This window comes from Cylas formicarius, unplaced genomic scaffold (assembly GCF_029955315.1).
Source record: "Cylas formicarius isolate icCylForm1 unplaced genomic scaffold, icCylForm1.1 PGA_scaffold_4__25_contigs__length_36172078, whole genome shotgun sequence".
NCBI lineage: Eukaryota > Metazoa > Arthropoda > Insecta > Coleoptera > Brentidae > Cylas > Cylas formicarius.
Window position 1 is genome coordinate 33,117,432 of NW_026844334.1, and position 15,039 is coordinate 33,132,470.

A 15,039-nucleotide genomic window follows, 5' to 3' on the forward strand; every position below is an offset into this window, starting at 1 on the left:
TCTTAAATGTTAAGTTCTTTTAATTACATTTTGTATTAAAAGAAAGATATTGAGATGCGGTTTTCACTGGGTTGTTAGTCCATTGTTTGAGTATCTAATGACTTAAGAAACTTGTATAGTTGCATTTATGCTTTTTTTCAGAAAATTAAATTTTTGGCGATCGCAATTTTGCCACACATACCATAGCGTAGAAAAATACCTTTTTAACTACTTCAAGTTTATTAAAATGTATTAAGTGTTTTTGGGCATATGGATATTTATTTAAGAGCACCCTCCACCACGGTCCTTGCAGTATTAAACAAAAATATTTAGGTTCAAAACATTTTTTGGAGAAACTGAGTTCTAAAATTCAAGGTAACAATTATGCCACTTGGAACCAACCACCACCAGAAACTCGAAAATGATTTCTAGCACCATCCACTTCCCTAATAGCGTACCTCCTTGCCCTTTCCTAACACGCAAAATATTGTACTGTAACATTTATTGAATCCTTCATAAAGTTACAGACCAGTTTTTAAAACGTGGTCTTTTAATAACATTTTGTATAGACGTTTAGTTTTTATTATTACAGCTAATAATGTTTTTAAGGGATTAAAAAGGGGAACTGCGCATGTAGGACAGAAGATTGCAAAACATATTCAAATGTTATCGTTTTTCCGATCGATGGCGTTGGTTTCGAATATATTGGCCTACTTCCCGAAGATAAGGTAATCGATCTGAGTGTACCATTGAAAAACGAGAATGAAGTGTACGTACCACCCAATAATTTAAATTGCAAGGACAACTTAAATCTATCGGAGAACAGTGTTCAGAGTTGTGAAGTTAAGTCAAATTATTCCAACTATCAGGATGAAGGGTCCATAGGAAACACTTCTGATAACTTGGAAGCTATTTCGGAAGCGGCTAGTAATCATTCAGTTGCTAGTAGTTTAGAATTGGAGAACGAGGATCAAAATGATAACCTTTCGGATATGGTGTCGGCGAATGTTTCTGGTAGGGGCAGTCCAAATATATCAGGGCGAGATACGCCGAGCAGTCAAGTGACTGAAAATGATAACGCCGAGAATCGCACGGAAAATGTTACACAACCTCGGCAGAATATCAGCCGTCAGATTAGATCTGAAATAGAGGATAAATTTTGCAAATTTGAGATAAAAAAATTGTTAGAGGGCGACGAAACAATATCCATTATTTCTGAAACATGGAGTACCGATGTTCTCGCTTCAGACAACGAAACTGTCGAGCTCAATGAATCAAGAACTGAAAGACCGACTTTTCAACTTGTAGATCAGGCAATTCAGGAGGTACCTATTGGTAAGTGATATTTTTAGACATTGCTGTTGCAGAAGATGTTGAAATTTACTTAGTTGACCGTACTAGGAGCTAAGTTAGCGTCAACATCTTTTGAAGATGACCAAAGATGGTGTAGTTGCAAACTGGAGAAGCCTTAACATTTCAGTAAATTCAAAATTGTAAAATAAACACAATGTTTTCAGATTTTCACTAGAATATGTTTATATATATATTTTTCAAATATTATTATTAAATTATATTATTACAAAAAAGTATCTTATACAAAAATTAAAATTAAACAATTTAATTTCAAACACGAAAATATTCAATTAGAAGCAAGTAGTTGCAACATATTCCTAATTTTTGAATAGACCACATTTTCAAGAACGAGCATAGAATAAGTAGAAAATAGTTTTAACTTTAACTTACAGTACTTAAATTCTAATAAAGGGTTTTGAGTGTCGACTGTGAATTGACATAATGAAACAAAACATATATTAGCTTAATGTCAATTGAAAATTATTCTGTTTGATGAGTCACTTGCAGTCCTTGCCCTAAAAAACCGTAAATTACTTACTGATACCAGTATACAGATCAGAGCTGACCTTACATCACTACAACGTAGGCAAATAAAGGAAGCATATGAAAAACTTGCTTTGCGTTCCCAAACAGAGCAGAATTTACGCGTACAATATATTAAGGGCATACCTAAGGTAGTTCGTCAAAAAAATAATTATAACTCTATCAAAAAACTTAAACTAAATGTATACTATCACAATATTGGTGGGATACGCACTAAGTTGTCGGATCTGCGTCAGGCTGTCAATAGTAGTGTGTATGATATTATAATTTTGGTTGAATCCTGGCTTAATGAAGACTATTCAGATTCGGAGTTGGGATTTTTGGATTATAATCTGTATAGACAAGATAGAAATCAATTTAACAAAGGTAAAACAAAGGGTGGGGGTACTCTAATCGCCGTTAAAAGGAACATACAATCAAGGATGGTACAGATTAGCGATTGTGTATTAGAACATGTCTTTGTAAATTTTTCATTTGGGTATAAACAATTTATTATTGGTGCTGTTTATATTCCCCCCGCATCACCAATCACAATATATGAAGAATTTCATTCCACAGTCCTGGATCTCGTTGGTGTCTATACCGATTGTGATGTCATGATCTGTGGTGACTTTAATTTACCCAGTGCAATCTGCGAAATTGTGGTGCACTCGGGTGTGCCTCAGGGTTCACACATAGGTCCAGTTTTCTTTAATTTGTTTATAAGAGATCTGAGTGATGTGGTTCTTCATCCTGAACATCTTGCCTTTGCAGATGATTTTAAATTTTACAAAACAAATGAATCATTTATGGACGCTCAGCTTCTTCAGAGCGTCCTTAATAATTTTAGTTCGTGGTGCAGAGAAAATGGTCTGGATCTAAATATTGGAAAGTGTTTTAGTATTACTTTTTCTCGCTTAACTAACACCCTTCAAAATAGATATATTATTAACAATACAACGATAGAGTGTGTCACTAAAGTTAGGGACCTTGGAGTCATCTTTGATAGTAAACTGACCTTTTTGGATCAGCTGGAGTATATTGTTAACAAGGGCATGAGAGGTCTGGGTTTTATTACCCGTAATAGTACACTGCTCTCATCCGACTGTTTTAGAACCCTTTATTGCTCCTTAGTTAGATCTACACTGGAATATGCATCAGTAGTGTGGTCTCCACATTACAGATGTCACATTAATAGATTGCAGACTGTTCAGAGGGCATTTCTGAAGTCCCTAGCATATAGAGCAGGTATAAATATTTACAATAACTTTCAGATTATTGATATCTTGACGTTTTATAAAATTTTGAACGGTGTATATAACTGATTGATTTTAACATCTATCAAAGACGTCAGAGCTCCCCAATGTTTTGTATTCCATTTCATCACGCCAACTATGACTATTTTTCTCCTTTAACTCGAACCTTGAGGTTATTTAACAGTTGCTCTCTTGATCCCGTTGCTGGCGGTCTTCGAGACTATTTAAAACAAGATTGAAACAGGTGGTTTATTGTAGTTGTAACTAGTGTCATACTGTTTGTTTACTGTTTCTTACTGTTTTTGTGTTTTTATATGTTTTATATGGTTATTTAAAAAGCTTGTTATCTAATGTGTTGTTTTGTCATGTTGCTATTTCTATTTATATTTATATTATATTTATATTGTTACTTTTTCTTTGTAAATTGGCTCAGCCGTTGAAATGAATAAATAAATAAATATTCAAATTTTAAATAACAATAAACAGCAAGGAATCTCACAAATTCTCTTAGTAAAATCCAATTAAGCCCCTTTAAAGGAATGTAATATTGACAGTGCAGGCAAAGGGCAGACAATAATAGCTATTAATCTTACAGAATACATTTCGAAAAGAAAAACAGTTTTTTAAGCCGGAACCATTCCACGATCCTACCGAGTTATATCAAAAACAAGTCAAAGAAGTAATAACAAATTTATTACTCTTTAATGATTAAGACGGAAACCAATTAACAATAATGAATCCATTACCACCAAAATTATATTCTTTTATTAAATTGCAAGATTACAGGATATACCAATGCCGACGTAATAGACACTATAGACAATCTAACTCGAAAACAAGTAAATCCAGTTATTAAGCAAAATTTAATGGATAGCTTAAGTTCACTTAGCCAATTTCTTGCGGAGGTTTTTTTTTGTAGTCGATATTGAAGATATGGTAAAAGAAAATTCCTTGATTAAAATCTTTCCTTTGCGCTACAGATATGTAGCTGACGCTTTTATTTGTTTCATTGGAATTGATAGACAATCAAGCACTTTTTTGAACTATATTAATTCGATAAATACCCGAACAAAAAAAATTTATTAATTAGATTCATTAGATTTAACTATAAATAAGACACAAAACAAATTGATTTTTCCATTTACCATAAAATCTCACACACAGACATAGTCAGAAATAATAGTTCAAATCCACGGTACACGCAAAAAGTAACTACTTTGCATTCTTTTACTCACGAACTTCCTAGTAGGCCACTATAAACAAAAAAAAAATAAAAGAATTAAACATTATTAAACAAATAGCACGTAACATGTCTATTATAGATAAAATCATAAACGAAAAACAGTATCAACTATCAACTCCATTTATTTTAGATTCAGTTCTCAAGCCAAGTCATTTAAAATAATTACACTCATAGGGGAACCTAAGTAATGAAGTACCAAAGCTTCTGTCGAGGTGTGATCTGTGATCTAAAGATTCCATTTAAAATTGACAACAAAATTAGAAAATATTTTAAAAAACAACAAATTGAAGGTTGAAAAAACTCAAAAATCAATGTCTGTATGTTACACGGGGGATCATGTCCTAAAATTTATATTTACTTACAGACTTGTAATTTTTGACAATTGAAGAACTAATCTATCTTTTCATTTCAAAATTAAATTGTTGTGCTAATAAAAAGTAAGAGATAGGTATATGGTATGCTACGTAAATTATATATGAAATTTGATGCAGAATTCAAAAATGGATTTAAGAAAATGGTATTATCGGGGACTTGGTATCTACATCTACTTTTTGATGTATAATTTCTTGAAATCCAATAACTGAGGAATTTGTTACCTATTTTAGCCGTTCACTGTATAGCACCAGGTAGAATTAAAGTTAATAAAGACACGGTGTTGGCAAAACAGCTGTCACAGAGTAAATAAACATATGCTGGTGAAAATTTGAACAAATTTGTGTTCTTAATTAACTTGAAAAACGATTATGTAAATATAAAATAATATGGGCCATTAGATCCAAAATAGTAAGTACACAAACATCACAAATTAGTTGAAGCTCACAGACTTCAGTTCATACTTAAAAGAATTTACGCTTTAAAACTGTCAACCACTGGATACTTATTTACCAATGTAACTACTGATTAGGTGAAACTATGCTATTATCAACCTTAAAAGAAAAACCAAATATCCAGATATATTCTCCTATTTTGTAATATGCCTTAGTTGTAGTGAGTCATTTTGCTCCAGATCTATGTAAAACCTCTCAATCGGTTTTATATGCACTTCATAATTAGGACACCAAATTATAGAACCATATTCTAAAACTCATTGAAGATATGTAACATAAAGTAAAACAATACATTCATTTTCATTCAATTTCATTTTGTTGTATTAGTTTACCATTTAATTGAAATATATTTGGTTATGTTGAGTAACAAACTATTTTATTTTAATAGAAAATACTCTGGATGTTTCTGAAACACAAAGCGAAAGCGCTTGGTCTACAGATGTGATGACTTCCGATACTGAACGTCTTACAGAGGTGGATAACGATGACGTAGCCAGTGTTGCGCAATCGGACGATACTAACAGCGTACCAAGATCGGATGACACAAGATCCGAAACTGACGAAGTCGGTGGGGTCAGGAGATTGTCGCAAGGATCAAATGTTAGTTGCACTAACCAAAGCACTTATGCCAGTAATTTTGCGGGTCAAAATTACACAGCTAGCGTTTCCGTAAACAATATCAATTACGTCAACGTTAACGCCAATATTCCGAATTATGTGTCCAGCTCTAACTCCGTGACAAATACGGTGAATTTTAAATCAGCAGAATCGAATTTGATATCGATAAATCATAGTTATATGACCGGCATGAGCTTTCAAGAGACTAAGAAAGTTGATGACAGAGTCGGCAAAAAATCAACTCAAGTGGATAGCAATTCTAATATGATACTTAAGACGGCGGTGCAGTCTATTTCCCAGCAGACTCAAACGTCCGTATCATTCAGCAGCACTTCTACTAATGTGACAACGTCGTTTAGCAACAAGGTCCAAGTAAGTGTTTGATCTTCAAGTCTTAGCTTACAGGGTTTCACGCTAAGTAAATCAAACTCTGCTTATGAATAGTTCTAAACATACTGTGGGGGGGAAAAATGTCTGGATAATTTTAATAATGTTTAAAGTAAGGGTGCTTAAAGTAGACTGTTTTTTTTTTACTTCGCATACACTAAGAGACGCCTCTGCTTTATTTTTTTATCAATTTTAACAAACGTAAAGGTTTGTTTTTTGCAATAAGGGATTTGTGGTTGAAATAAGCATGGAAACTTAATTCTGCAGTGCAACATTAAATATTAATTACACTTTAGTAAAAGCTCTTCAAAATTGGTATAACAGTTCAACATCAATAATAAAAATTGGTAATAAACTATCTTGAAATTTTCCTGCGAACAACGGTTTGCGTCTAGGTTGTTGTGTTTCTCCCAAATTGTTTAAAATATATGTAGCAAAACCTCTAAATCGAAGGAAAAGGAAATGCAAGGGTATGGGTATATAACTGGTTGTAACTTGCTTATATACGTTACAATTTGTCGACGATCAATTATTGAACGTCTTTGAGGAGTTTGATTAGGTAGATTGTGCCTACATAGATTTCTCGAAGGCGTTTGATCGGGTGGGCCATGTGCATCTAGTTTCTAAGCTTAGAGCTATGGGCCTGGGGCTGGGCTGGTGCAATGGATTAAGTGTTTTCTGTCTGGTCTTACTCCATTGGTTTATATTAACAATTATCTCTCAGGTAAAATTTATATTTTTTCGGGAGTCCCTCAAGGTTCTCACACTGGACCCATCCTTTATAACTTGTTTGTAAATGATATTGTTAGTGTAGTTTCGAAATAGCAGTGTCTTTTGTTTGCGGATGATTTGAAGATATTCAGGAGGGTTGGATCGGGCGAGGATGCCCTGCTGCTTCAGAGGGACAGGGACAGTGTTTGCAGAGAAATAGTCTTGCGTCCAATGTAAAAAATGCTGTGGTATTAGCTTTAGTCATTCGCTGGGTATGGTTCACAAGCTATATAGCATTGATGGAGTCGATATCGAGGCCGTTACTAGCATTAAAAACTTGGGTGTTTTCTTCGATTCTAAACTAAGTTTTGTGACACATTTTGCAGAAGTGGTAACAGGTCTATGTGAATCCTTGGGTTGTACGCAATAGTGGCCAACTTACTCCTCATTGCCTTAAACTCCTTTATATCTCTTTGGTTCGCGCTAGACTGGAGTATGCATCTGTGGTATGGTCTCCATATTATGCCTGCCATATAGATAACATCGAAGCCGTTCAGAAAGTATTTTTAAGATCTTTGGCTTCAAAGGCGCATATCAATATCTATAATGGGTATCAGATCAACTACAGTATTATAGCTAATGTCTTCAGTATTGATACTCTTTAAACCAGAAGATCTCAAGAGTGATTTAGTTTTTCTCTTTAAGATTCGGAATGGTTGGTATTATTGTCCAGCTCTTTTATATAGCATACAATTTAACGCACCTTACAGAAGCTGTGGTAACTAAATGTTCCGCATATCTTACCATTGCGCAAATTATGGAGTTTATTCATCCCTTACCACAATGCTGAAAGCGTGAAACTGTTTAAAGCTTGATCCTTTCGTCGGTAGCCTCCGGTCATTTCGTTCTGATGTGTTCCAATTCTATTTATTGTTATTGTTACATTTTGTTCTAGTTTCTAGTTGTTATACCGCTGTCTTTCTCTTTTTACCCTTAATGAATATAAAAGTTTTGTAAATTGGTTAAACCGTGAATAAATAAATTAATTAAAAAAATAAATAAATAGTGGGGTTGATGAACATCCAGAAAACAAGGTATCTTTCAATAGGAGCACGATCATCCAACATCTGACCCGGTTCAGATGATATTGCAATAGTTATACTGACACTAATAACTCGGGCCAGGAGATTAACTTTTTGTTGAAATCCTTTGGAGTTACAAGATAGGGAAAACATATAAACACAACATCTATGAGACATTAATTAAAAGTTGTTCATTGTATGGAGCCGAGATATGGAGAAATACTAAGAACAACAAAAGGGATTTGGAGACCAGGTGGTCATTGGGAGTATCCAGAATAGAGAGCAAACATAATGAAGAAGTTCACGTGGCAGTAGAGGGAATTACTATTGACAGATACAGAACAAAAGCAACGGATATTATATGGTCGAGGAACACTGAGAAAAACTTGGAAGGAGGGAGTTTCAAGGGTGATCAGCTTAAGAAACTTATAGATCAATGAGATAATAGAGGATTATAGAAGTTTTATGTATTTATTTAATTATTTACGGTTTAACCAATTTACAAAGCTTTACATTCATTAAAGGCAAAGAGAGAGAAAGACAATAATATAACAGCTAGAGACAAGAACCAAATATAACATTAACAATAAATTGAATTAAGTGGTGGCACTCAAACGGAACACATCAGAACGAAATGTAAGGGGAGTTATCACAGCTTCTGTAATATGCGTGAAATTGAACGCTATGTAAAAGAGCTGGACAATAATACCAACCATTCAGAATCTTATAGAGAAAAACTAAATTACTCTGAAATCTTCTGGTTTGAAAAGTATTAATATTGTAGGTCTTAGTTGTAATACTGTAGTTGATCTGATACCCATTATAAATATTGATATACACTTTTGAAGCCAAAGATCTTAAAAATACTTTCTGAACGGCTTCAATGTTATCTATATGACAGGCATAATATGGAGATTATATCACAGATGCATACTCCAGTCTAGAGCGAACCAAAGAGATATAAAGGAGTTTAAGGCAATGAGGAGTAAGTTGGCCACTATTGCGTACAACCCAAGGATTCACATAGACTTGTTTACCACTTCTGCAAAATGTGTCACAAAACTTAGTTTAGAATCGAAGAAAACACCCAAGTCTTTAATGCTAGTAACGGCCTCGATATCGACTCCATCAATGCTATATAGGTTGTGAACCATACCCAGCGAATGACTAAAGCTAATACCACAGCATTTTTTACATTGGACGCAAGACTATTTCTCTTAGACTACATGTAAACACTGTCCCCGTCCCTCTGAAGCAGCAGGGCATCCTCGCCCGATCCAACCCTCCTGAATATCTTCAAATCATCCGCAAATAAAGGACACTGCGATTCCGAAACTATACTGACAATGTCATTTATAAACAAGTTAAAAAGGATGGGTCAATTGTGAGAACCTGGGGACTCAAGAAAAAATATCAATTTTACCTGAGGCATAATTATTAATATGTTAGTTGGTATCTTGTCTTGGATAAGTATAATCGATTGCATTCTAATTTTAAAAATCAACATGAATTGATTGACTGTATGCCTAGAAGATCCGTCTGTCTTAGATGCTTAAACGAAATATTCAAAATCATAAATAATAATTTTTTAAAATATTTTTCGATATAATAATAGAACTTTCCATACTTATGTTCAGCTTTCTTTTGAAATTCCTTTAATATTTCAATATATGAAATAATTCTTTGTAAAATGACCTAATATCGTTTTAAAAACCGTTATAATTATGTAAAACGCAGGCATAATTTGCAGAAACAGATATGCTCATGATATTAATTTTTTCCACCACTGTAATAAATAAAATTTGTCTAATGGTCTAGAGTGCCTTGTTTTCATATAGGTGCTACTTGACTACACCGATAAAACATCACATCAAAAAATGTTGAGTAAGGAATTTAAGTATTCACGTGGGTGAGTTATTTCAAAGTTATATTCACTGCTAAAAATATACAAGGGTTCATTTACATTATAAACCAAAATGGCGTCGTATCTTTGACATTTGACAGATTTCATCATTCGGAATCACAGATTTCGTTTCCTCAAATTTACATGGCAAGAGTTTTTTAAAATTTGAAAATGAAAAATTGCTAAGATTTGGTTTTGAGACGCTTAAAATGTTTTTACCTGTTGCTATTGTATGGGACGTTTTAAGTACTCTTACAAGCTATGGTGTGTTTAGGTTTCTTTGAAGGTAATTTAGTTTTTAGCAAAATCTAAAATTTTATTATTTATTATTTATAAAACTTCTGGATTGCTCCTACGTCGGTTGTAGATGAATCGAACTTGGTAACATTGCGCCAATCATCCTGTTGCCTTCTTCACAGCTTAACTGATTTATCAACAACCGACGCAGGAGAAATCTCGAATATTTGTAAATAGTATTACATTAAAAAAATAATTTATTTCTTATCTATCTGTACCTAGTAGATTCCACCTTGGAAGCGGAACCACAATAATAAAAACTGAAAATTAATTTTTGACATTTGTGGCTTTGTCATGTTACCATTTTATTTAATTTAATATTTCGCAAGAGAAGTGTACACACTTTTGTGTTTTTTATTTACTGAATTATTGGAATACGGTTTCAAAATAGGTTACCAATTAAATTAAAGTAGCATGCAAAAACAGTCAAGCATTCCTGTCAACTGCAACTTACGGGTCCCGACAAATGAAAGGAACCACATTGCTTATTTATTTAATTTTTCTTGAGTGACGTAACAATATCACTTTTCATATTTCGACAGAAACAAATAAAATATTCATTGGCGGGGAAGTTAGGACAAATATCTCCCAGTGCCTACGTCTCTGATATTCCAATTTTTATTTTACTAAAATGTCTTAAGTAGCGTATCATGAAAACAAGATAGCATATAAAAGAAACTTTTATATGTAATATTTTGTATTGCATTGTGGGAGGTATTGCAAAATCCTTTTCCCATATCAAACTGGTACGCAGTTCTGGTGGACAAACATTATTCCTTATATGAGAACAAAAGTAGATTGTAATTATCGGTTTGACATTCATATTTCGATTTTCAGTAAAAAATTTATTTTTGAAGAGCTATTTTTTTATTCCTATTCAATTTCAAGGGACCATATAAATCATTCATAAAATTATAATCATGAAATCTTTTTAATAAAACTTCTGGATTCCTCCTGCGTCGGTTTTTGTTGAGTCGAACTAGCTAACGTTTCGCCAATCATCCTGTTGTCTTCTTCAGATCTTGACTGAAACTGGCTCGTATTTTACTCTGTACCTGGCTTTATATTGTTTGAGGGTGCGGAGTTAAATGAGGGGCATAAACACTGTCTCGAACGACGGATTCTGATATTTTTGACGGGTAGAGATCTGAGTCGCGGTTAAGATTGTTAGGTTGCTAAGACAAATAAACTCATCTGCAGTTGCCGAACGCAATCACGAAACCGGATATAAAATTTTATTCGATAAAAGTAAAATTTTTGCATGTAATCAATTCTTCTACCAACGAAAAATCTGGGTGTCTATAGAAATCTATAAGCAACCTAAAGGTGGCTTCCCACGGCCCGTGTTTTTGCAGGCCCGGACGCGCCGGCTCGCGCCAACCGGCCGTAGGAAGACGTCGCCTGAGGTGGCGTGAGGAGGTCCGACGGATCCGCAGCGAGTCCGTAAATTCAAAGGTGCGAACCGGCGCGGCGCGTTCATGCCTGTGCAGACCTGTTGTTATTGGGGTAGACAGATATCTTCATTGTTTTTGCGGCTCTACAACAAGTTGTTTTGGTGTTTTTTTAGCGTTAATATGGAGTGGACGAACGCAATTACTTACACATTTATTAATTTATATAAAAATGAACCCGCGTTATGGAATACAAAAAGTGACCGTCATAAAAACCGAAACGAGCAGCACGGTTCGTGGAGTCGTATTCAAGATAAATTAAAAGACAATATTGGTGGCCTTACGATTATGTATGACAGCGGCTGCGGCAACAGTTTTTTCTTCTTCCGACATTACTGATAATCACGAAAAACAAATTGTTAGTAATCACCAACCCCGAACACCAGTAAACACAAAAATATGTAGACAGCTGATTTGTTTTGAAAGGGTACTTGGGTACAAACACGCCGCGCCGTGGGAAAAGTTCGGCCTGAAACCCGTTCCGATCCACGCACTGCCCGTTTTCGCGTCACGGCGCGGCCCGGTCTGTAAAATTTCGGGCCGTGGGAAGCCACCTTAACAATCTTAACCGCGACTCAGGTCTCTACTTGTCACCATTTAGCTCCGCCCCCTCAAACAATATAAAGGCAGGTTGATGGCGAAAAGTATTACAGTATCCTGGGAAGTTTCTTTGGAAAACATAATCATGAAAATTAATGTTTATTTTAAAGACGGTAAGAGTTAGACATAGGGAAACTTGAACAATATTGGGTTAGTTTCTTTCCTATAATTGGAAAATGGAAGAATATACACTGCGCGCTATTTAAAAAGTTCAAAATCTTAATCTTGAAACCCCCTATTTGTTCCATTAAAAGTGGTATGCAAGAGTCTGTCTGGAAAAGTTCAGCTTTCCGCTAATTAAAGCATAGAACTATTAAGTTTTCTTCTAGGGTCCAATTTGATTAAAATTCTAAGATATTTTTTATTTCGGTATCGGAGAGACATAGGTATAGGGAAACCTGAAGAGAATCTACTTGAGTAATTTAAAAAATAATATCTGTGTAATTTAAATCCTGCGCCACCCTGTATAGCTTGCTTCTCTCATCCTGGAGTAGTTCAAATGAATGTATTTTTGACGGCAACAAAATATTTACTTTATGAAACATATTCGTAGTATTAATTTTGTATTGAAACGGGAAAACATGTAACCGATTGGATCTTTATTTTAATTAATCTGCACAGTGTTATAGTTTTCTTTTCATTCAGGTTGCGCCAATTACTGACCCATGTATGGCAGGCCCGAGCGGACTTAATGGGAAGTCCAGTTTAATGGAATCAGACCAGATATTTATCAAACGGAATGCAAAAAAATATGAGGATTTGCCCAACGAACTTCTCTTAAGTAATTGCAGTTTAAATTCAAGTTCGAGCGGCAGCAGTAGCAACAGTTTCGAAAACAAAAACTCTGCCAATGAGAATTCCGAACAATGGGAACCTAAGCTTTGGTTAAATAGTTCCGGTAGCAGTCTTAACGTAACTCTAACTCCGTCGGAAAGTACCAGCGAATTATCGGTGTTAAGCATGAATAATCTTGTGGTTCCAATGTCCAACGGATCGATCGCTACCACCGGGACGAACAAAAAGGTGCCCGCCGCTATAAATCGCAATGTGAAATCGTCTTCTACAGGATCAATAGCAAAAAGCATAAGCTTCGATATGAGCGTCGATAAGGGATTAGATGGAGAAAGGTCAAAGAGGGGGGGCTTCTTTGGAAAATTGCGGAACGGGTTTAAATCTAGAAGAGGAAAGTCATTCAGGAATCAGGATGATTTCAGGTGTGGAGATGACTTTTTATCGAAGAAACAGTTAAATGATTCTCCAGTAAAAACTACCAGCTTTGGTAAGTAACTGATTTAGCTTTGTTGCTTTAATACAAATTTTTATACTCATCATCATTATTAACCTGTAAAACTCAAACCTGTAATCCATAGCTATGATGATTGTTAAGCGTCCCGAGAGTTGGAGGTAGACGGATCGCTAGATCAGTTCTGTTTTAGTGCTTTTAGACTTTTTGAAGGCATTCGATACAATTAGCCATGGGCTGTGGGTAAACTGCGATACTACAGTTTCAATGTAGAATCTTCTAACCTTCTCAAATTATACTATGATATGATAAGAATAAATTTTAACAATTGTGCCAAGAATCAGGGAGTTATCTTAGACACCAAACTTAGGTTCAAAGAAGAGCTAAAAAAAATTTCAAAAATCCTTTGCCTCCATGAAAGTTTTATATAAATGAAACAACTGATCATGTATCACACATATACAATGATATAAAATGGCTCAAAATGAATGACCGAAGAATCCTACATTTCTCGACATTTTTGTTTAAAGTAATGAATAATCCGCCAGTTTCCATAAAAAATCGCTTAATATTTCGTAACACTGTCCACAATATTAGTATTAGAAATAATGCCAAACTAATACTGCAATCTTTCAGCGCTCATTAGTAATATAGTTATGTTATCAAACCAATTAATTCGCCTCCAATGTTATAACCTAAAAGTTAGGTACTTAAATGTATATAATTTGTTTTTTCTGTCACTTATTTCCACGGTGTATAATTACAGCAATTTCTCTAAGTAAATTTTTATAGCATTAACATAGTATTGTTAAACTATGTTTGTCCTCGTTTGGTTCAGTAAAGTAGCCACAGGCTAGACTTGCGCCCAACTTTGACAGGTAAATGAAATTATTTCTTTGTTAGAATTTTGTCATATCATATTATTATTATTATCTATCTACGACTTGGTGTTTAAAATTGCAATTATAGTTACTTTCCGGTAGGTGTTGGCAATGTTCGTTCTTGTAAGCGGCCTTACTACGGGTAAATAATATTCACTTCTTTATTTGTCACATGATCTATCCAAAAGGTTCTCAGTATCCTGCGGTAGAGCCGCATCTCGGACGCGTTTAATCTTTTAGTTGTTGCTTCTGTCAAGGTCATAGATTCCATACCAAAAAGACAGCAGCGAAGGAGTCTTATTATTGACCGGTCCTTAAAGAGTGGGACCATTTTAATAAATAACACAAATTTAGCTTGTTTTACTGAATATGGCGATTTAGCTTTAGACAATTATACTTATTGGTTAGTAGATATAATATATACCGATTTTGCTAAAGCGTTTGATAGAGTTAGTCACGATGTTCTTCTGGTGATTAGTTTGGTCCTTTCGAGGGTCTTCTTATTTTGTGTGTGCTATATCTGAGTTTTCAAAAACAATATGAGGGGGTCGTTTCTGAACTTTTTACAGTACATTCTGGAGTAACACAGGGAACCTCTATCTTTTGACACTCTTATTAATGTCATGCTTTTTACTTTATACCAATATTTTAAATGTTTTAGGAAACTAGAATCCCGGAAAGATCGT

The 15,039-nt window shown here is 34.5% G+C and overlaps 1 protein-coding gene across 2 annotated transcripts in view; it reads left to right on the forward strand.

Moving 5' to 3' along the window:
* The window catches only part of LOC132700492 (GTPase-activating protein and VPS9 domain-containing protein 1), a 39,072-nt gene that overhangs the window by 10,215 nt on the left and 13,818 nt on the right, over nt 1-15,039 (forward strand). For both annotated transcript variants that reach the window (XR_009618648.1, XM_060667850.1), the window contains exons 8-10: nt 589-1,314; nt 5,569-6,170; nt 12,875-13,508. Coding sequence is in view for 1 of the 2 variants with exons in the window: in XM_060667850.1 (XP_060523833.1) it covers nt 589-1,314; nt 5,569-6,170; nt 12,875-13,508 (1,962 nt within the window). In the remaining variant the exon portion in view is untranslated. The remainder of the gene's footprint in view (nt 1-588; nt 1,315-5,568; nt 6,171-12,874; nt 13,509-15,039) is intronic.